This window comes from Dromaius novaehollandiae, chromosome 17, assembly GCF_036370855.1.
Source record: "Dromaius novaehollandiae isolate bDroNov1 chromosome 17, bDroNov1.hap1, whole genome shotgun sequence".
Taxonomy (NCBI): Eukaryota; Metazoa; Chordata; class Aves; order Casuariiformes; family Dromaiidae; genus Dromaius; species Dromaius novaehollandiae.
The window spans coordinates 18,006,840-18,027,873 of NC_088114.1; the positions used below are offsets into that span (position 1 = coordinate 18,006,840).

General features: G+C 53.1%; 1 protein-coding gene across 5 annotated transcripts; it reads left to right on the forward strand.

The window, feature by feature from the left end:
- Positions 1 to 1,322: 1,322 nt before the first annotated feature.
- On the forward strand, positions 1,323 to 18,920 carry ZMAT5 (zinc finger matrin-type 5). 5 transcript variants are annotated; one of them, XM_064522422.1, is made up of 7 exons: positions 1,323 to 1,426; positions 1,734 to 1,974; positions 5,687 to 5,937; positions 7,742 to 7,804; positions 7,938 to 8,018; positions 15,006 to 15,117; positions 18,688 to 18,920. In XM_064522422.1, exons 3-7 carry the CDS (start codon positions 5,811 to 5,813, stop codon positions 18,815 to 18,817), a joined length of 513 nt encoding a protein of 170 aa, XP_064378492.1. In that variant the 5' UTR covers positions 1,323 to 1,426; positions 1,734 to 1,974; positions 5,687 to 5,810; the 3' UTR covers positions 18,818 to 18,920. The 5 variants fall into 5 exon arrangements, with proteins under 5 accessions (XP_064378492.1, XP_025963926.1, XP_025963928.1 ...); XM_026108141.2 differs by having other exon boundaries at positions 5,690 to 5,937; XM_064522424.1 differs by having other exon boundaries at positions 1,379 to 1,506.
- The last annotated feature ends 2,114 nt before the right edge of the window (positions 18,921 to 21,034 follow it).

Sequence of the window (21,034 nt, forward strand, 5' to 3'; positions counted from 1 at the left end):
GGAAACAGCAGAAGGAGAAAACAGAAGCTGTATGAAAATACATCCCTAAATTCCACTAGTGTAAATGACATCTTAGGTACAGTCATCCTGTGCTTTTCTACTGTGACTGAGTCTACCCTGTTCCATAATAGCTACAAATGATCTGACACAAGGGTTTCAGGATCCAGGGTTTTTTTTTAATCCCCTAGGGATAAAAGCACCTGCTGATGCTGCTGTGCCCGTTTCCCACCCCATCTTTACAAGACCTTGGAGAAGCATGTGGATGAAGTCCTGTATGTAAGGCTGCAAGGACATGGCAGCCATGCAAGTGGCCTTCAAGGCTTTTATAATAAACACAGAGGGAAGCCACAGTCATTCTGCTTCTCCTATTCTCATTGCTCTCCTATGCTGCAAACCAGAGATTATGAGAGTATTCCAATCCTGTTGCTTTAGCTTCCCATTCAGACCAGAGAAGGCATTTCAGCCAGAAGAGATTCAGGACAAACACAAGAATCCTTTTCCAGGCACTGAAATCTGGTAGGAGCAGGACTCACAAAACTGCTGCGCAAGGGCAGGGGCACTCCACACTTTTCCCTTTCCTGCAGACAACCCTTCAGATTTTCAAAATATATTATCTTTCCTCAATAATTTAGATTTCAAACACTGCTTATGAAAACATTAACATATAGAAAATTTATGCTATAACTAAAAAAAAAGGGGGGGGGGGTGGTGCAGAGCTCCAGTTCAGACATGATTTTAAGTTGGCTTGTAACAACTGACTTACTAAAAAAGGGGAGGGAGAGAGACAGAGTGTTCCCGGTCTTGCTCTTACTCTGTTTTCCCAGCCTTCCACTGCTCCTGGCTGGTGCTCACCCAAGCCCTTGCAAGCTAGTTCAGGGTGGCGAAGCTGGCATTTCCCACAGCGTTAGTTTTTGGCCTGCCCGATGGCTCAGGAGGCCGAAGAACAGACATACAGCACAGGGCCAGAGCAGCAGCGCCCTTAAGGCGACCTCACCACACCGGGCCTCGGAGGCTGCCGCCCAGCTTTAAGGGGCCCCGCCGCAGGCCTGGCCGCGGCCCAGGCGGGGCCGCCTGACCTTCAGGCCGGGACGCGAGGCCGAGACGCGCCGCGGCGGCCTTACCCCGTGGTTGAGGTGCTCGAAGATGGCGTCGGCGCCCTGGTCGAAGGCGCGCTCGAAGATCACGGCGCCCAGGACGATGGTGAGCGCGAAGGTGGAGGTGCGGCGGAAGAGCGCGCCATACGCCCGCGCCAGCAGCACCATCTTGCCTCGCTGCCTCCCTGCCTCCCTCCCTCCGCGCCTGCGCGGCCGGCGCTACGCACGCGCACTGTCACCCGCCCCGCGCGCGGGCCGCTGGGAGATGTAGGCGTAGCTCGGCGAGCGCTGGGGCTGCCGGGAGATGTAGGCGCGGCTCCGCCCGGCGGCAGGTGAGTGCCCGGGCCCGGCGGGCTCCTGTGGCCAGGGCAGCTGCAGAGCCGTGAGCGGGCGCCCCCTTCCCTTTTCTGAGGTAAAATCAGCCGAGTTGCCCCAGGCTCGTGGGGCAAAGGCCTGCCGCGGCGTCCAGGGGAGGCGCGGGGAGGAGAGCGCCCTGGGACGGCCAGGCCCCTCGCTCGGCCTCGCGGCTTTGCCTCCACGCCCTTCTCGTCCGTTTGGGGAGCGATGTGAGGGGTCGTTGCTGCTTGGATCAGCTGTGAGTGACTGTAGCTCTCACTAGTATAACTCCTTTTCTGACAGTAAGCCTCATTAGCGGGGAGTCACGCGAAGGAGGTGAGCGTCGTCGTTCCTAAGTGTTTGCAGAAGCGCTGGCGTTTACCACAGAGGCCTCGGGAAGAGAGTGAAGTTGCACCGAAACAAAGGAAATCCCGTTCCTGCTTGCCCTCCTCTGTGCACGTTTCTTTTATCTTGCTGTTTAACCTCGGCAAGGATAGAGGGACCACGTTGCCCAGTCTGATCTGAGCGCTGGTAGGAAAGAGAGGTAAATCTGGGTTTAGAAAGGGAGGGCAAGCATTAAAGCCACGTTACAAAGAAGTAGGGGAGGGGGGAATCTTAATATTGAAGTCTTCCCCCAGTAGGACTTTTATTAAGTTCGTATCTATATCGAATTTCAGAACAGATCCTCAAGTGACTGTTGTTCTGTTGTTTCATTTGTCTGGGCTGTTCAGAAACAGTGTGTTTTCTGGCCACGTAGTCGTTTTTCTTTATTTGTTGATGTTTGGGGCTCTGCCTGCAGCTGCTGTGGAGGTTAGTGGGATTTTGGGGGCAGGACAAAGCTTCCGCTTGGGCTGGAAGCACGTGCAGAGGCTGGAAGGTGCCTGCTGTAGTCAAATGGCCTGTGGACAGTGGGAGTTTAATGCCCCACCCCTTAGGCAGGTCCTTTGAAAAGCTCAGTTATTCTCCTTCAAAGTTAACTGCTAGGGATTGTCTCTAAGGCAAATCTTCCTGATAGCCTATAAACTACTGCCACTAGGCTGTGTTTGTGTAATGGGTAGCTTGATGTTAGTCCTGAATCAAGCCCGTGGCTCCGGGTTTGCGCAGGGCATAACGGAGATCAGAGCCTGGCCCTCTGTCCTTGTGACAACGCTGGCAGAGCCTGCTGGTTTTTTTGCTTGTTCCCATAGAGATATGAGCACATTTAAATTGGCAGCTGAGTATCATAAGCTTGACACTTGGATTTAATTAACTTCACATCTGTCTGGATGCCCAAAGTGGCTGAAACGGCCCTGAGCCTGGGCTATAAGACAGCAGGAAATTGAGGTCAAAGCCCAGAAGCAATTTTCAGGGTTCAGCATGGAGAAAATCAGTTACACCTAGACAAAAACAAATCTGCCATATGCTCTTTCCTGGGTCACCTTCTTCCCTCTTTCTGGATTCCTGTCCACGTCTTGGGAAGATCAGTGAAAGGACCCTTGGAGAGTCCTAAATAAAATCTCTAGCTATTAGAGCACAATGTGGAATATTTTGGCTGTCATTTGAGAAGAGAAAAATGTAAGATTATGAGTATGAGATCATGTCTTGAGTTTTATCAAGCACCTAGGATACATGAGTGGAACACATGCTAGACATATTAGAACATGATATTTCATAAAAAAGGTGGCTCCAAAAGGCTTAAAGTGGAGGATTTTTCTTTAATAGTTTTAAGCATCAAGGTAGAAGACAAAGCCTCGAGTTTTGTATTTGGATTTATGCAGAAGGACTTTTAAGCTGGCACAAAGCCTGTTTGAAATCATTTCTGGCTGCATATGGGTTCAGGGGCCTATTTGCCTGAATTCAATTGCAAATTAGGGTCTAAAAATGTTAAAAGGAAATGGCCAAGCTGAAATAGTTCTTTATAAAACAGCTACACTGACTTTATTTCATAATGACTAAGATGGATTTAATTAAAAAAATTTCTGTTTTTAACTGAATAATGCTCTTTGTTTACTGTTTGAGCCATTTGGGAAAATGGAAATAGGTTAGTCAGTACTGCTTAGAAACAGCATTTATTCCTGCATACTAGTTCAGTGCAAAATGCTGTGGATTGCTGATACTGCAGAGAGTTGTTAGAATCCAGCCAAAATAATCCGTGCAACTGAATTCTTAAAAAGATGGAAATAAGTATTCAATGTAATCTTTCGAGGGGGGATTTCTGGGAGAATCTGATGCTCCTTTAATTGCTTTTTTTTTTTATTTATTCCGTTCGTCCTCTGCAATTGCAATTGCTATGAGAATTTGGGAGCCAGCCCGTCTGAGATGTGGGATCTGACTGCCTGTAATCTACAGGAGTTTTCCCCCCTTTTTGTCGGGGAGGAAGGGGGAACTAGCGTCTGCAATTATTGGCATCAGAGTGATGAAAGTAAAAGTTTGAAATATGAATTCAGAGGCTGGCTGCCACTGTTTTTTTGCGGACAGAATTCCCACTGAGGTCTGTGGAAACTTGGGGGGGGACCACTGCAGAATCTCATTTATTTTCCTGATGCACAGCAGCTGCTCCCGTGGAGATGGAGTGCAGGAATCAGTAGCCGAAATGAGAAGCTTTTATTTTATCAGCAGCTTCTCAGGAGACCACGACATAAGATGTGAAAGGGATTTTTCAATACTTAATAGCCAAGGCAGATCCTTCCAGTGGGCCCACATGCTGGAGACTGAAGGTTACAGCATCCCTCCGGATTCTAGTGGCTGTTGGCTGCCAAGATGCAGCAGGGCTGGCTTCAAATCGTCTACAAAACTTGGGGATGATCAGTAAAGGATGAGAGGAAGTCATGGGTGAATGTGGATTAAGCAGTGTGTGGTTTTGATTTCTTGGGCTAGAGAAGCAAAATTTCAGACCTCAAACCCTACAGAGTTGACTTCTGGTTGCTCAAAAACCACAAACACTTTCCAAGCAGGAGCCAGATCTAGTTTTGTTTCTAGGCAAATGAGTTTGCCTACCTGTAGTCTAATCGGAGGGAGATGGCTGGGTGATCACCACCACTGAATAACCAGGTATTTCACCTGGAGAACAAACAAAGGACCTTAAAAGAAGTGACCTTAAATTCAGTCGAGTTTCTCTGAACGTTCTGCCTTCAGCATGAAGGTTTGTAAGCCAGTTCAGAAAGTCAGAGAACATTTCTGGTCAATGCGCTGCACTGGATATGGATGGAAGCGGCTGCGTATTAACTGGTGGCATGAAGCCTGAGAGATTTCCAGGGACTTGATTTTGAAGCAGCAATTCTTGGGAGTGGGGGAAGGAAGGGACTTTGGCATGCTTGCCTAGGAGGTACCAGGGTGGATGGCTGACAAGAAAGCTTGGCAGAACCGCTTTAGCTCAGCTCAGCTCTAGGGATTGCCCATTGCTGCTGTTATATTGCCTGTTCCTGCTGATTCTGAGGAATCTTTAGGTAGGCTGTGATTGATTCTGACCCTGATTTATTTATAAAATCTTTATTTCTTGTGCTGGTCTCCATGCCATTTTTTAAATGCATTTGGCTGTCAAAGTGTCTAAAACTGGAGAATTGCTTTTGGAGTTTATCAACCAGCCTATCCATCTTTGGCATTTGTAAGCTGCCCTTATATCACAAAGGAGAAAACTTACAGCTACCTCAGGGAAAGCTTCTGCATGGCACCTCCAGCAAGGACAGCCCATGGGAGCAGGGCTGCACATGGCTGTAAGCTGTTTTTTGCTTCTTTTAGTGTTTTTAATGCAGTATACCACTTGCAGTGCAAAGCTTGGCAAGAGCAGCTGGTTTATCCTCTTTGAGGAATTCCTGAGTTTCCTCCTTACCTTGCAGAGATGGACATGGGGGAATTTCCTTCCTTTTGTGGGGCAGCTTGGGGAGGTTGGCTGTGGGCCAGGGTTGAATTCCTGGGGCCCCAGCTGGAGGCTACGGCGTGGGCCTCCAGCTCCTCTTGCTGGCACATCAGGTGGTTTCTGCTGCCATCTTCCCTGGTGTAGTTGGCCCCTTGCCCTGCTATGGTTGGGAGCACTTGACTCTCTGGGATCTCTGCTTTGTCTTATCTCCATCACACTCAGGGAAGGAGAATTTTTCTTTAAGCAGAGCTGTTCTGGCTTTGTGTAACAGAGACCAAAAATGGAGATACAAGCCTGCTCACCCAAGTATGTACAACAGATACTGCCTTGCCGGTCTGATGGACAAGAATATATACTATCAGGTCTCACCTCTTCCTCTGTCTGCCAACCCTAAATGATTTGAGTTCTTCTCCTTTGGAAGCAGGAGCTGTAAATCTTGGATCCTTCAGCTTGTGCTTCTCCATCACCGGGGCAGACATGGCTGGGTGCTGAGGAGCTGTCTGATGGTTCCCAGGCCACGCTGATGCTGTTTTGCCGGAAGAGAGATGGGGAAGAGATACTTCTGTGATTACTGTGACAGGTCCTTTCAGGACAACCTTCACAACAGGAAGAAACACCTCAATGGAGTGCAGCATCTCAGGGCTAAGCGAGTCTGGTATGACCTGTTCCGAGGTGGGTACCACCAGTTGTCTGCCACTTCCTTTCTGAAACTGGGGAGGTGACAGATGAGGCTGGGATGGGCGGAGGGGGAAACTAAATCAGCACAGGTAATTTGTATTCACGATTGTATGTGTCAGTGAATTGTGGACTTGATGTGGTCGCTGTCGGGCTGTCTCAGAGGCAGAACCCTCATGTAACTGGATCTGGGAAGGGCAAATTTTTGACATCAGCTGGGACTTGAAATGAGGTGGAAGAGCTTAGGAGGCTGCCTTTGAGAGCGGGAGCTGCAGATGAGGCTCTCTTGGCAGCAGTGGCCAGGAGACCTGACAAAATGAAGTGAGCTATAGCTTGTGAAGGTGAGTTAGGCTCTGTCTGCAAAGCAGAGCTGATCTCTGACGTGAGGAGTGCAGGGTAGGGGTGTGCATGCATGTGCGTGGAGGAGGAGGGCTGGAAGGCAATATGTATGCACACGGTGTGGGAAAGGGTGGGAAGCTGGTAGCAGGTCTCTGCACAGGATGGAGGTGTCACTTCTGAGGGTGGCTGTCAGAGAGGTTGAGGATGTGGCAGTTTGATTGGAGATTCCAAGAAGGTAACGGGATGGAGGTAGCAGCTCAAAGCACTGGCTTGCTCATGCCCATGCTAGCAAGGGCGAAGGAGAGGAAGAGGAGAACTGGACGCACTGAGACTTTTTGCAGAGGGGGAGATAGTTTGGGGGCTGGAGGGTGCATCAGGATGGGCTGAAGAAAAAGCCCTGTGTCCTCTGCCTGTTTACCAAGATTTTTCTCTCCTGGATCAGTTCTCTGACTTGGCTCACCACACCATTGCATGAGTTCTAGTGTCAGTCCAAAGGACGTAGAGGGACTACGTGTCTGAGAGAGCGGGCGGGATCATGTATATTGGCAGCTAGCAAAAATTTTGTTTGTGTGAAATTGTGAAACCACTGCTTATGTGTTCCTTTTCTGCCTCCCTGGTTCCTTTGGGTGAGGAGTTGCAGGCTGTGTTCATCTCCTGGCTAGCTAGAAGAGGAATACCCTGTAGAGGTGTGGGTGGGTCTGCTGTCTTCTTAATAGTACGTAGAAGTTTGCCAGATTGTTCATAGTAGCTAACTGTGGAGAGACCAACGGCCGCAGCCCAGCAGAGTCCTGTCTGGGTTGGTGATGGCAAAGAAGATTGCCTAATACTTTCCTTCTCAACAGACTGCCACCTTTGCTTTTTTGGGTTTTGGGGTTTTTTTTAATTGATACAATTCCTCATCCCAGTCCTGGGTAGGGGGTTCATCTCCTTTTGTCTCCAGTCTTTATGGCCTGGCATCAGCCAGTGCAGATTCTTCTACGGTCTGTGGGAGCTGCTGTATCCTCGAGGCTCGCTTTCCGCAGGACACCCCCAGGAGGCGAAGGGCCATTTCACTGGTGTCCACTGGAGACTTGGCACAAAGTCCTGTGAGTCCTGGCACAGCCTTTCTGAGAGCCCCGTTCGCCTGCACGGTCTTTCTGTGCTGCCCAAAAGTGCTGTGGAGTCCTTGCTTTTCTGTCATGCTTCTTTTCTTGCCACTTGGACAGGGAGAAATCATGAAGCAGAAAGCAAACAAGCTGATACTTGCAAGCCAATGAAAGCTGAAGCTAGGGAGTGCAGATAGGGACTGTTAACTATCGATTTTTCTGTAGCCAAGTTTTCAGTTGCTTAAGTTCTTGGTTATTGTGGAAAATGGCTTCCTATCAGGCAGCTGACCTGTGTAGGACCATATCATGATATGATGGGGCATTAGTGCACAAGAGACCTTTACGCTGTTCTGTGGTTTGTCCTTTGTCTCCCTCAGATGCGGCTGCTATCCTGCAAGAGGAGCAGAGCAAGAAACCTTGCCGGAAGTTCCTGCAGACAGGTCAGTTCTTTTGAGGTAGAAATAAGTGCCTGAGCAGTGGAGGAGTAGTGGATCAGCCTCGGTTTGCATGCACATTTATGTGGGAGGACCTTGTGCATGCAGCTCTTACACAGCTGTGTGGCTTTTGTTCCAGGACAGTGTGATTTTGGGTCCAACTGCAGGTTCTCCCACATGACGGAGCAGGACCTGGAGAAGCTGAGTGCCCAGGTGCAAGGTAAGTCCTGGAACAAGAAAATGTCCGGGGATCTCTGAGGAACGGAGTTGCTGCAGGGAGCGTGGGCTGCAGAGGGGTGCAGGAGGAATCGGGCAGTGGGGGTCTGTGGTCCTGTGCTGTGCGTGTGCAGCAAGCTGAGCGTGGATCCCTCCTGCCTGCCTCTCATTGCTGTGTGAGCCTGTGGCATGGCTGTAAGTGCTGCATTTTTCCAGATGCTTTCTGTTTTTTATCTGCTGGCACAGACACAGGCGTAAAGAACTGAGCCATGCTGTTACCACTTGGCAGCAAGCATCTGAAGCAAAGTGGGTTTTCTGAGCCCTCAGGGTTTTGCTCAGTCAGGGAATAAAAACTGTCAGCAGCAGAGGGCACTGGTACATCAATTCCCCTTAAATTTATAGAGTTGATTTTCTCCTACCCTGCTACTATTACCTGAGAACTATTGCTTGCACTCTTGGGAAAAGCTAGCCTGCTATCAGTTGGGTTCTTCTGAGGAGAGGACAGGGGGTCATGGATCTAGAAATGTCCTCTGCTTATGTGGCTTAGGATGAATGTGAAGTTTGGTCAGAAGATGACTGGCATCTTCTTACCTGCTCTGAGTCTGGGGAGGTCTTTTGAACTTTTTTTTAATCCTGGGAGGGCTGCCTCCTTGCCCTAAAAGGAAGAACAGCTCTGTTTTCTGTATAGTGTTTGTTGCTTCTGTGGCTAGAGAAACTATGAGTGAGGTGTTGTTGAGAACTTACCGTAGAATAGTTGAGTTTGGAAGGGACCTCGGGAGACTGTGTAGTTCAATCCTTCTGCTGAAAGTAAGGTCAACTACAGCAGGTTGCTCAGGACCATGTCCAGTCTGGTTTTGAATCTCTCCAAGGATGGAGACTCCACAACCTCTCTGGGCAACCTGAGTGTTTGACCATCCTTAGGATAAAAAAAATTCTCTGATGTTTAAATGGAATTTTCTGTATTTCAGTTTGTGCCCGTTGCCTCTCATCCTTTCAGTGAGCACCACTGAGAAGAGTCTGGCTCCATCATCTTTACTCCCAGATACTTATGCACATTGATAAGATTCCCCCTTGATCCTTGTTGTCTCCAGGAGAAATAGTCCCAGCTTTTTCAGCCCCTCCTCGTATGACAGAGGCTCCAATCCTGTAATCGTCTTCATGGCCCTTTGCTGGACTCACTCCAGTGAGTCCATGTCTGTCTTGTACTGGGGTGCTAAATACTGGACATAGCACTCCCGTTGTGGCCTCACCAGTGTTGAGTAGAGAGGAGAAGTCACCTCCCTTGACCTGCTGGCAACACTCTTCCTAGTGCAGCTCAGTTTACGAGCTGGTCTCTGGCCTGTGTGCCTGGCTGAAGCTAAGTGGTGTTTGCCGGTAGCCTGACAAGAGCAGGCTGTTGAAAGTGTGTGTGTGTATGTGTGTGTACACTTGTGAGATTTGGGAGTGTGTGGGTTAGCGATTCTCTCCCGGCCTTCAGTGGGATCAGGTTGGGGAGGCAAGGCTGGAATAGGAAGGAGGAAGGTGCTACAAAGCTATCCCAGCCCTCGCTGCTGCTGAGTCAGCGCGCGAATCCCCAAGGCAACTCCGTGAATCAGTTGCTGAACGATGCTGGCAGTCAATAGAACCCGTCTAGTTGAGCTGCATGGGAAACAGCTCTCTGGCGAGCCCTTCTCGAAGAGGCACTGCCCGGCTGGCAGTCTCGCTGCTTCTGCTCCCCACTGCTCACACAGAGCCTCTCCGTGACCCTTCTCCGCTGCAGGGTTTAAGTATTGGCTCCCGGGAGGTGGCAGGGGAAGTCAGGCTATTTGCAGGAACTTGTAGAATTTCCAGTCATTGAAGGCTGTTTATTGCAGGGAAAGTGAAGGCTCTTTGGAGCAGAGCGGAGCTGCAGGGGAAGGGGCTGGCAAGCTCTTCCGCACTTGGGCAGGTTTCTTTGCCAATTACACTTGTTATCGATTACTGACTTCTGTCAGATGGGTCGGATGTAAGTGGAGAATTGGCTAGCGAGAGCGCTGATTCCTGGGAGATTACTTGGAAATCTTACTTGGATACTTGCCTTTATATTACCAAGTCAAACATTTAATTAAACAATTACACTTCAAGGAGCAATGGCCAGGGGACAGCAGGGTGTCTCATCATTGGCTGCGCTAACTAGAACGGGAGTGCCCGGTTGTCGAGTCAAATCCTGCTCACCTCCCTCGCGGTGTTGTTCCGTGGGAGTCCTGTGTGAGCCAGGCGAGCTGGCTGAGGATCACATAGACCTCAAGATCTGATCAGCTGAGCCTGTGGAGAGCTTGAAGGGATTTGGTGGAGAGAAGAGCTCAGCAAGGGGTTGGTGGAACAGAGGTGGAGTCCATAACATGGCAGACTGGGCAGAATGATCAACGGCAAATGCCAAGCCACCGTTAGATGTGTCATGGGGACTTTTTGCCGTTCCTTAAGCTGTTGAGGCATGTGTTCCTCAGATGGTGAGGCTTAGGGTGGAATTTAGGGAAGACTATCTGGTGGCAGGAAGGATTACAGGTTGCATTAGTCATACAGGAGACTGTTGATCCTTGTAGCCTGTCTGTCAGCCACCTCCGTAAAGAATGTCCTTACATCCATTAGCATCTAGTCCTGGTGTTTCTGTACTACAGGGCATTGCAGGCCACTGCCAGTGAGTTGATACAGTACAGGATAGACCAGTGACCTGGATGAAACTGCCTTTTACTGAATTGTCCATGTCCTCAGAGATTTCTTGTCCAAACACTGTTCTGAACCCGCAGCGCCTGGGCGATTTTGACAGGCTTGCAGCCCAGGGTGGTCTGGCTGCACAGCCTGGGATTTGAGATGAGCTGTGGCTGCGAGGATGGAGAGCCTGAAAGCTCCATGGCCCCCTTTCTGTTTTGGGCAGAGCCTTGTGTGACCAAGCTGCAGATGGCGACACTCTGCCTGTAAGGTGGTAAGAGGGCAGTTTCTTGGTGGGTCGCAGTGCTGCTTAACTCTGCTTCTCTCTGCTCTGTTGTGTGGGTGCAGAAGCACAGGAGCTGGCAGGCTGCTCTGGGCCTGGACTCCGCTTTTATCCAGGGGCCATGATCAGAGACTTGTCTCCAGTTGCTTCAGAAAAACATGCAAAGAAATCCTGTAGTAAAGTGTTACGGACCAGCCTGTCTAGAAATCCTGTAGTAAAGTGTTACGGACCAGCCTGTCTCTTAACCCGTGTTCAGGGCTGGGCTTTCCTAGAGCATGGCAAAGCCCTTTCTGACTTTTTCTTTTTTTTTTTTTATTACACTGCTAAGTGCTGATGGCACTTCTACATCATGTTAATATTGAATCTGTCCCCAAATCCCTGTTAAGTGTTCGGTGGTGGTAGTTCTGTGGCAGCAAGTTCCCTTCGCTAATGATGTGCTTTGTTACAGTCAAAAGAATTGCTACCTTATTTTTAGCGTTTGGCCTTTTTAATGCAGGCAATTCACAGTGGTGTTTTTGTTAGCCTTGTGGGTTAAACAGGAAAATTTCTGGACCATTTGTTGCTTTATGCTAGTTTAGAACTTATCCTCGTCTGTCTTTGGCAATTCTATGCCCCCTGCAATATACTCCTAAAGAAGCAACAGTTTCCACCTTCAGCAGGGAGAGAGGCATGTTCCCAGCTGTTACCGCATCAGCGCATTAGTCTTCTGCATCTGCTGCATCATTCATCAGTGAGACACTTCCAGACTGTCATTTTAAGTACAGTCATGTCAGGAAAAGTCACTGTAAAATTAGCATCTGCTTGCTTAAAGTTATTGGCTCCCTGCTAATCTGCGTCACTTCTGCCTGGAGTGTTGACACAAGGCAGCCTCTTTGGTTAGCTCCAGCTAGCCAGAGCTGCTGGGGGAGAAGAAGGGCACAGTTGGGCGAGTGTTTGTGCAATTCAGACAACACGAGTGGCCCTGTTGGGGGTAACTGTTGTCGCCCAGTTTAACTTGGTCATAAGCTGGACAAGGAGCGCTCTCGCAATTAATTGCCACTTCTTGGCTGTGGGGCAGTAACTTCTGAAGCCTCTCGTATTGCAGGGCCTCATCAGGGTCTCCTCTGAGAGCCTGCTGCTGTTCATGCGCTCCTGAGGAGAGGCAGAGGAGTTTGGGCTGCTCAGGGAAGGAGACAAAGGACTGCACATAAATCTGGCTCCTGGGTGACCTGCTCGGTGCCGAAGGTTGAGGTTCTGGCCTGGTTCTTCTTGCGACATACAGTGGTGCCTTGCTCAGGAAGATGCATCTTGACTCCTTGGGCCAGGCTGGGTATCCCACCTGAGGCACTTTGCAAGCCAAAAGCTGATTTTTTGTTTTTTAAGTTTATTTTATTTTAATGGAGCAGACTTGTGCTAAAAGTTGCACGGGGAGAGAAGGTAAATCTAGACTCCCAGTCCGGCATCGTTAGAGCGGCACTTCACTGACTACAGCTGCTCTTTTAATTGGCTGTAATTAGACTTTGGAGCAAACACCCCAGTGAGAAGGAGCGGGGCAGGGCCTTCACACCTGCCTGGCTGCTGCCGCTGCAGTCTGGCAGGCCGTGCGATCATTTATGAGGGGATTAAGGGCTGGTAATTGGGTTTCAGGATTAGAGCCTGGATTATCTAACGACATTGGGGGAGCATCTCCAATCTGCTGGTGGTTTTGGTGGTCCCTGGATGGGGCACGTGTGCTTCAGGGGAGGATGAGATTAGAGATTTGCCTTTTTAATGGGCACGTGTAAGGAGGGTAGAGCCAGAGATGTCCGATACCTGCTGCCTTATTTCTCTGCCTGAGGTTTTGGAGCAGTAACTCGTGGATCTGAGTGAATGGGTAGCCAGCTGGATGTCTTTCTAATCTGGACACCTGGGGCCTCATTTAGGCCAGTGTAAATCTGGAATCATTCCACTGCAGCCGGTGAGCTCGTTTGGCCGAGGGGAGTGCTGAGAAAGTGAGCTGGGGCTGCTCGTGGCTGTGGGCCTGTGTCTGAGGTGGCACTCTGGGGACAGAGGCCCCTTGGGTCCCTGCTCTGAACAGAGACGCTTCAGCAGAGTCCAGCCTGTTCTGCCGTGGGGCATGAGGTGGGATGAAATGGAAATGCCGGTAGTAGGTAGAGGCAGGAGAGCTTTTTCTCTGTGATTTTCTTGCCTGTCTTATTGAAGCATCTCACAACCACTGCTTGTCCACTTGCTGCGATAGGAAGTGCCTCAGTCACTCGCTAGTTGGAGAAACCTGGGACAAGGCTGCTGATTTGGGCCAAGTATTGGTCTCTTTGACCCTGAATAGCTCTGCTGGGGCTTTTCTCCTGGGAGCAACTGTAGGAGACCTGAACTGTCCTGCCTCTAACTCAGATCCTCATCGCTGGGTTGCAGAGCAGCACCTGGACTGCAAGGACTGCAGCAGGACTCCTCTGTGGTGGCAGAGAGTGCATCGTCACCCCCCGCAGCAGCAGTAGATGAGAAGGCTGGATGACAAATTATCCATCTCCGGCTGCTCATTGTGTAGCACATTTCTGCCATCCTTATTAATATTCAACAGGCAGATGAATAATTGGTTGCCACCGCTAGAATGAAGTGATCCCTCACTCTGCCCAAGCAATATTAATTTCACACCCTGTCTGGAAACGTCTAATATTTTGCTTACACATGTGATATACGTTGGGTAGGTGTGGTGCAGGCTCCTGGTGGGCATGGCTGCTGGTGACTGTCACCAGCAGTGGCACTGCCAGCGGGTTGATGCCTGAATGAGATCAGGGTTCCCCCAAGGTGCTTGTCCCTGGAGGGTTTGATGACGGGGGTGTATCAGGCACAGCTACCTTGACTTCCTTTTTATTGATACCAGTGTGTGTTTGTTTTTTAAAGCATCACGTTCCCTTTTGTTAGGTGGGAACTTTCCACCAGACTGGAGGCTCTAACAGTGCTGAGCATCTCTCCAGCCAGCTCAGGCTGACGTGCCGTCAGCAATACGACCGTGTCGTTTGTGTCAAGGACGAGTGCTAGACCCTGTTGTGTGCTAGCGTCCCTTCCTGCTCTGTCGGTGGCGTTGAGAGGGACTTTGGGCTGGGGACTTTGCTAGCTGGACAGCTGAGGATTTCTCCACTGGGGGAGGGATTGGGTGAATGCTGGGCTGCCCTTGCTGGCTCTGTGCTAGTCTGCTGGGGGAGGACAGTGGGGGGGCCTGAGGGCATCTGCGCGCCTGGCAGAACAGCCCCACGCAGCCCTCAGGGACGCAGAGGGGTCACAAGCTTGAAGGACCTGAGGCTGCTAGACATTTTGCTGGGGCCGAGCTTGGCAGGCAGCAGGGGTTTCATTGCGGCCGCCGCTCATTTGCAGCGTGCTTGGAGCAAACGCAGGCAGGCGTTCCCCTCCGTTGCTGTGCTGCACACTGCTGTACCCCAGACCGGTGGGGCTGGAGCTGGGGTTTTGCACCTAGCCTGAGCAGGGTTAGGCGACAGCTCTGTTTCTGCAGGAGCTGAGGACATGTCACGCAGCGTGTGCCTTAAACAGATCTGACAGCGTCTCTGAAATCTGGTCTCTTGGTTGCACACGCACTCTGAACCTTTCAGACTCTCGCGGCCCGCCAAGTCCGCATTGATCAGGACAGCCGTCCCTGTCACTCCCACCTAACTGGGCTGTGGTGGCAGGGTGCTTCCTGCCAGCTGGAGGGACAGGACTCTGGAAAGCGTTCAGGGCCTGGGGCGAGTGGAGGCTGTGTGGTTCAGGCAAAGATGAAGATGATCCACCCCGGGAGGGAGATGTCAGGCTGCCCTCAGTTAAGTGCCTAAATTGCCACTATGCTCACTGGCTTGGTTCTCAGTCCCCGGCTCTGGCTGGGTGGCACTGTCAGCCGAGAGAGGCCAAGCATCAGATGGTGGCTGGGCAGGGGAGGAGGAGGAGGAGGAACAGCTACCATAAGGAAATTGCAAACTCTCAACTATAAGAAACTACGCAGGGTAATGAGCAACGGGTTTAATGGAGTGAGAGGACTGCAGGGCAAGCGTCTGATAGCGCTCTCTCAACTAGGGGAGCAGAGATCGAAGGAGCTGCGGCAGGAAGGAGCAGATGTCCCACTTGGCACCATCGAGGACTGGCTGGAGAAGAGAGCAAAGAGACTGAGTGCAGCTCAGAATAACAGGTACCGTGGCTGGGGAGCGTCCTTGCAAGGGCTGTCTGCCACTTCTGCCAGACCGCGCGACGGGGATCCCGCGAGAGGGGATAGGAGAAGGGGGCAGGTGATCAGAGCCTGCTGCCCACCTTGGTGGGACCTCCCGAGCTATCGTTAACACTCGGCCTGCCAAAGCTTTGCACCTGCTCTTGGCACGCTGCAGACGCGCGTACAAATCCGGCCTTGACGCACACATCAGAGATGCATGCACGTGTCGCCCCATGTGCAGGGGTGAGGAGCCTGGCCTTGCTGCTTGTGACGGCTTCCCGAGGGAACACAGGCAGAGTGGTACTCCGGCGCTTTTTGCGGAGCACACGGAGACGCCTGAAAGGACAGGGCCACGGTGATGCTGAGTTATTAATGCCCCGCGTCCAGTGACAGGAGCCTGGTCTCATCTGTTGACAGCTTCCCCATCCTCTGCGTGCCCTGTCTGCACATCTCTGCCAGTCCCAGCTTTCTCCTTTGCCAGTGAGAGGGTGGAATTAGCTCCTCCTCATGGCATTCGGACGCCTGCCGGTGCCTGCTGTTTTTTCGCTCACCTGACTGTGCCGCAGGCTTAATTGGATGACATTTGGGCAGGTGCCAAATCTCTCTTTTGTTCTCTTTCTGTTTGCTCCTGTCCTCTCTGTGTTTGGTCTGGGCAGGATCTTCCTTCTGGTGCCTGTCTGGGCTTGTTGCTTTCTCTTTGCTCCATCCATGAGTGTGGCTGCTCTTAGCCCTGCAGTAACGCTTACTGACAGCAGCGACCTTCCTACCCGCCCCGTACCCTTCACTTGCCCCGTTCTGTTCGTCCTGCCCTTGGAGATTCCCTCAGAGAGCATCTCTACACCCAGCAGAATTGCCAGTCCTTCCTAACTGTGTGGTCTTCGCTGCCTCCATCCCCTCGCAGGCAGGCAGAAGACCTGGGATTTCTAGGGTTGTTGCTTTTTCACCCAACTTCTCGGCACCTGTGGCACTTGCTACAGGAACTTACCACCAGCTCCTCAAAGGCTGCTCTTGCCGTGTGTGGCCTCACCAGTGTCTGTCGCTACCTGCTCTCTTCCCCCCTGGTGCTCCCCAGCCCTGATGTTGCCCTTTGGAGCAAATGTGGATTTAGCTTTGGCTGCCGAAGAGCTGGCTTCGCACTGCCAGGGTAGAGGGGCTGTTTTAGTGGGGTCCCTGTGCTTCTAGTGCACGGGGGTCAGTGTTCCTTCTGGAAATACTTTTAAGGACAGGTAGTTCTTTCTGCAAACCTTGAGGTCACTGAAATGTGGTGGATCTCCGGCAGGATCTAACAGTGCTTTGGGGAATACATGGTTGTGGAAGATAACCTGCCCAGGTGCTTCCTTACCTGGCTGGTAACTTCAGTAAAGGCTGTTAGTCTGCACAAAACAGGAGTAAAAATGCTCTCAGGGGCAGTCGGCTCCAGAAGAAGAAGGGATGCTAGAGACCCAGTTCTGTCTTCTCTGGCAGCACCTAGTGGAAAGGATTCAAACTGGGATGGAAAAGGTCCTAGGAGCACGGTGCTCCCAAAACATGGTGGGGAAGCTGTTGCTGTTAATAAGCCTCAGCCTGTGAGTGGATCTGAGTCTCTGTCCCTGCCTTGCTGGGGGTTTTCTAACCGGAGTTCTGGCAGGCAGTCGTAGGTGGAAGTTACTGCCTCTGCGCGGCTCCAAGTACGCCGCAGTGCAAACTAGAACGCCGCAATGGGCTAGCAGTGGGCGCGCGGCCAGCTGCTGCTTTGGCTGAAGGGTAGCAGTTTCTTAAAGGTGCTAACTTCAACGCCGTTTGCTGACTGTCGCATGAGGTAGCCCCGCGGATGGCAAATTGCCGTGCTGCCTTCCCCCCATCGCCTGGGCAGCCGCTCCTCCAGCCCAGCTGGCTCAAAGGGACAGTCTTCATCCGGAAGCCTCTACCTGATCCTTGTTTTCTCAGTCGTGCAGTGCCGTTACTTTCTGGAGAGCCGGGGTGGAGTTGGACGGAGTTAGTGCAGTTCTCTTAGCAGAGGAGCTCTGCCAGGGTGCAATTGATTTTTTTTTTTTAAGTTGATTTCTAAAGGAAGTGGAGCGTGTCAGTGCATGTGAGTCTGCACCCCTGCCACCATTGCCTCAGAGCCCACTTGCGGACTTCGGTCGGATTGAAAGGGGGGGCTGAGGCCTTGAATATACCGAGTTACTGCAGCTTCCATGAAAACAGAAGTGGGTAGAACAGAGACTTCCCATCAATACCCCCCAGAAAGGGAGTATTCACAACTTACTAGACACTGGCAAATCCACCCGGGACAGCCCGTCTGAGTGCTCCAGCTGTGGTTAAACCTTTTGACAGCGCTTGTATCTTATGAGGCCCCGGGGAGTCCGACACCAGCCAGCGTCCTCCCTATTGATTAGTTCTGCTGCTCGCAGAACAGCTCCTTAATTGATAGCTGTGGCTGTTGCATCTTGCAGCGTGCCTCGTCCGGCTCTGGCCCCTGCCGGCCTGCTGCTGCCCCCCTGCCTGCATGTAACGAAAGATTTGCCTGCCTGCAAGGAAAGCCTCTGCTCGCTGTGTCTTAGCAGGCTTATCCTCCCTTCTGAAGAATCTCCACTACGGGGATGAGCCCTGGACCAAATGACTTTGCTCCGTGCCAGGAGCCTGGAAGACACTGTGCTCGACTGCTGTAGCTGGCTTTCAGCCACCTTGTAAGCCCTGCAGGGAGAGGAGGGTGCTGCTTCCCCGGAGCATTATGCAAAGGAGTCTGATTAGATTTCTCCCAGTGTAACAATTAAAAAGATCCATTGGGATCAGTGGTAGAGACCTGAGAAGCTGGAGCGCTGCTGTCAGGGCTTGCACTAAAGAAAAAATGAGTGTTCCTGTACTGAGGAATTAATGGAAAGGGTACGTTTCCCACGAATTTAAACCTGGAGGTGCTGGGGTAACGCTCCCTGCTTTTGCACTTCTTCGGTCCTGTGTGTTGCTTGCAGCAGCCTCAACTAATAAATGTGAGGAGGAGAGAAAGTGTCTCCCGGGCTGTTAGCTGGAGGAGAAAGCCTGTTCCCGCTCGTGAAGGGCACTTCAGTGAAAACACCCGGCTGCTTTGGCAGTTCCCCTCTTTCCGAGGGGGTCCTTGTCCTTTGGGAAGCGCGCAGCTGGCTTGGGATTTGGGCCGCTCGGAAAGCGAGCGTGCAGACAGCTGCTCGTTTTGTTTGCTCTTGTCAAAACTCAGCTGGGTGGAGAGCTGGGGGCGGAGGGGAGCGGGCCAGCCCTGCGCTCGCTCGGCCGGCGGCTGCTGTGCCCGGGGCTGCTCCCGCCTCCCCGCTTGGAGCATCGCTCCCGAATTCGGTGGCGGGCGCTAAGCAGCACTGGCTGTTTAAATGGGCCGGGGGCGGGGGTGTTACGCAAGCAGTTCTGCCGTTGGATTTGAGGGGGGAATATGTGCTCGTTGAGGATCAAAACCTTTTGGGAGGTCGGTAGCGGAAGGGGCGCTTAGCTCAGCCCTTAAGGGGACCGTAGCCCCTAGCGGGACGGTGCTTTCCAACGGCCGCAGCCGCAGCTAATCCCCCTCTGTCTCCCCTGCCTCTGCAGCACTCTGCCGGGGAAACCCGCGCCTTTCCAGTACCCGCCAGGCTGGCCGGCCGCCCAGGACCTGCCGCCGTCCCTGCAGGCTCCCCCGCCGGGGGGCTGGCCGCTCCCGCCCGGCCTGCAGTGGGGCTGAGACCCCCAGCGGCTGCTGTGCTGCGCCTGGGCTTCTTATCTGCTCCCAGAAATGGATTATTTTGTAGATGTTTTTATATTAATAAAAATCTTCTGTGCCTGCAGCATGTGTGATGTGCCCTTTCTCTTTGCAGCCCCCCGGGGGTTGTCCCCTTGCTGCGGGAAGGGGGCTGGGGGCTCAGCTGGGGCCGCCTGCATCTCCCAGAACAGCAGCCGTCCCGCAGACCCCGTCGTCCGTACCGTGCCCTGCGCGGCAGGCTCAGGGTCTAGGTCCACGGCTGGTGCTGATCCAGATCGGGAAAGGAAACTCGAATTAGGATTTTAAAATGGGTGTTTAAAATCTCCACCAGCGTCGTCGATTTATTTTTTGCCTGTGAAATGTGATGTGTAGGACTGCTTCGGTTCAGGTGCCGCTGCTGCTAATGAAGAGCTTGGGGAGTTGCTGTGAGCCCTGTGCTCCTGCTCCCGCCATGCGGAAGGGGAGAAGCAAGGAGGAAAAATTATCCCAAGGTTTCTCCTTCTCCAAGAAACTAAGTAGAAAGGGTCAATGCTGAAGGGGCAAAAGGGGCTCGCTGCTTGCTGTGGGGGCTGGCCGGCCAGGGCTCCTGCTCTGGGGACTGGTGCTGGTGTTGAACAAATGCAAGCGAAGGGGCACGGAGGGAAGCTGCAGCCCTTCTGCTTGCGGCAGGACTGCTCCGAGCCGGGAGCTGCGGTGGCTGCCTCGGCTCTGCTGCACAGTTGTGCTCCCAACCCGGCCCATGCCGAGGGCAGCTGTCACCTGGGCTCCTTTGCTTTCTGCGCGGGTACCAGCTCGGGGGGATGGCGAAGGGCTTTGCTTCCCGCGGGAGGTCCTGCTGGGAGCGAGGGCTCAGCCGTGGGCGCTGAGCTGGCCGGCTGGGATCGCTGTGCCCTCCTGAGAAGGGGAAAGAGGAAACGGGTAGGGAGCTCGCTCCGCCTGCCCCGCGCGGCTCCCCGGCCGGCCAGCGTGCCTTCAACATCTCTGCTTTAGCGGGTTGGATGGGCTGCCTTGACGGGAGAGATGCCGGTGCTCTCGAGGCACCGTGCCCCGGGGCTCTGGTACCGCCAGAGGCAGGCTGAGCCTGCTGCAGGGCTGCTACAGCGGGAGCTTCGTGGAGCCAGCTTTCCTCACCAGCATACAGCAAACGCAAGGCAGAGACGAAGGCGGCTCCTTGGTGCCGCTCGGCTTGTTCTGCAAGGCAGGTAGCCGCTCAACCCAGCCGCAGAGTCGCGGCTCGCCTGGGAGATCCCAGCCCCGAGCAGCACACGGTGCCAGGGCATTTCGAGGTTTGGCTGCGCGCAGAGGCGGCGGGTCCAGATTCGTGAGCGGCGCGGGTGGGAGCCAGCTGCGTTCGGCCAAATCCCGTCCGGAGAGCCGTGGCGCTCGCTGCCGGGCGCAGCGATACCCCGAGCTGCAAGCAGGGCTGCGCGGCACAGCCCAGAGCCGTGGCCTGGCACCGAGACGGACGGGAGCCCAGCCGCACGGCGGCTCCGGCGAACGTCTTCCCACCGCCCGGAGCGGGATGCTGGGAGCGCCGTCGCTTCCCCAAACCGAGTGCCTGCCCCCCGGGGGGAGGGTGGCGGGCAGGACTGGGGGCTCCCTTTTCCCTGTCCCCAGCTCCGTTCCCCCTGGTCCTTTTTCCTTCTGCTGGCAATTCACCAGCAGCCCCCGGGCAGCTTGCCAGTGGGGCTTGAAACAGGCAGAAAATGAGAATTTCGGTTGAAACCAGAAATGTAGCTGCCACCTTTCAGCCAGGACCGGGAGGCCCTGCTCCACCGCCACAATGAGGATGCTGCTCGAGGATGCTGCTCCGGCTGGTCCTGGCAGGAGCTCGTCGCGGCTCAGCGGCTCCTGCTAACGTGCAAAAAGCACTAAAACCTCTGGCGAGCAGGTTCCCGCAACAGGCGCTGGGGCAGCCAGGGCTTTTGAATTAAAAAAGTTTTTTTTCCTATAAAAGCCTGCGTGAGCTAGCGCTGGCAAGGGCCACCCGGTGAGCTGAGTGCCGCCCGTGGCCCCCCCCCCCCCCCCGAGGAGCCTCTGCGGCCCTGTAGCTCCCCAGCCCCCGCGGGATCCCGTAAATCACCGGCTTTTACGGCGGCGTATTTTACAGCGCGGTGTCGGGAGATGTAACGCCGCCGTGTATCACTGCCGGGGATGGCACACAGCCTGGCACGGGGCTGGCTCGCTGCTCCAGCTCCT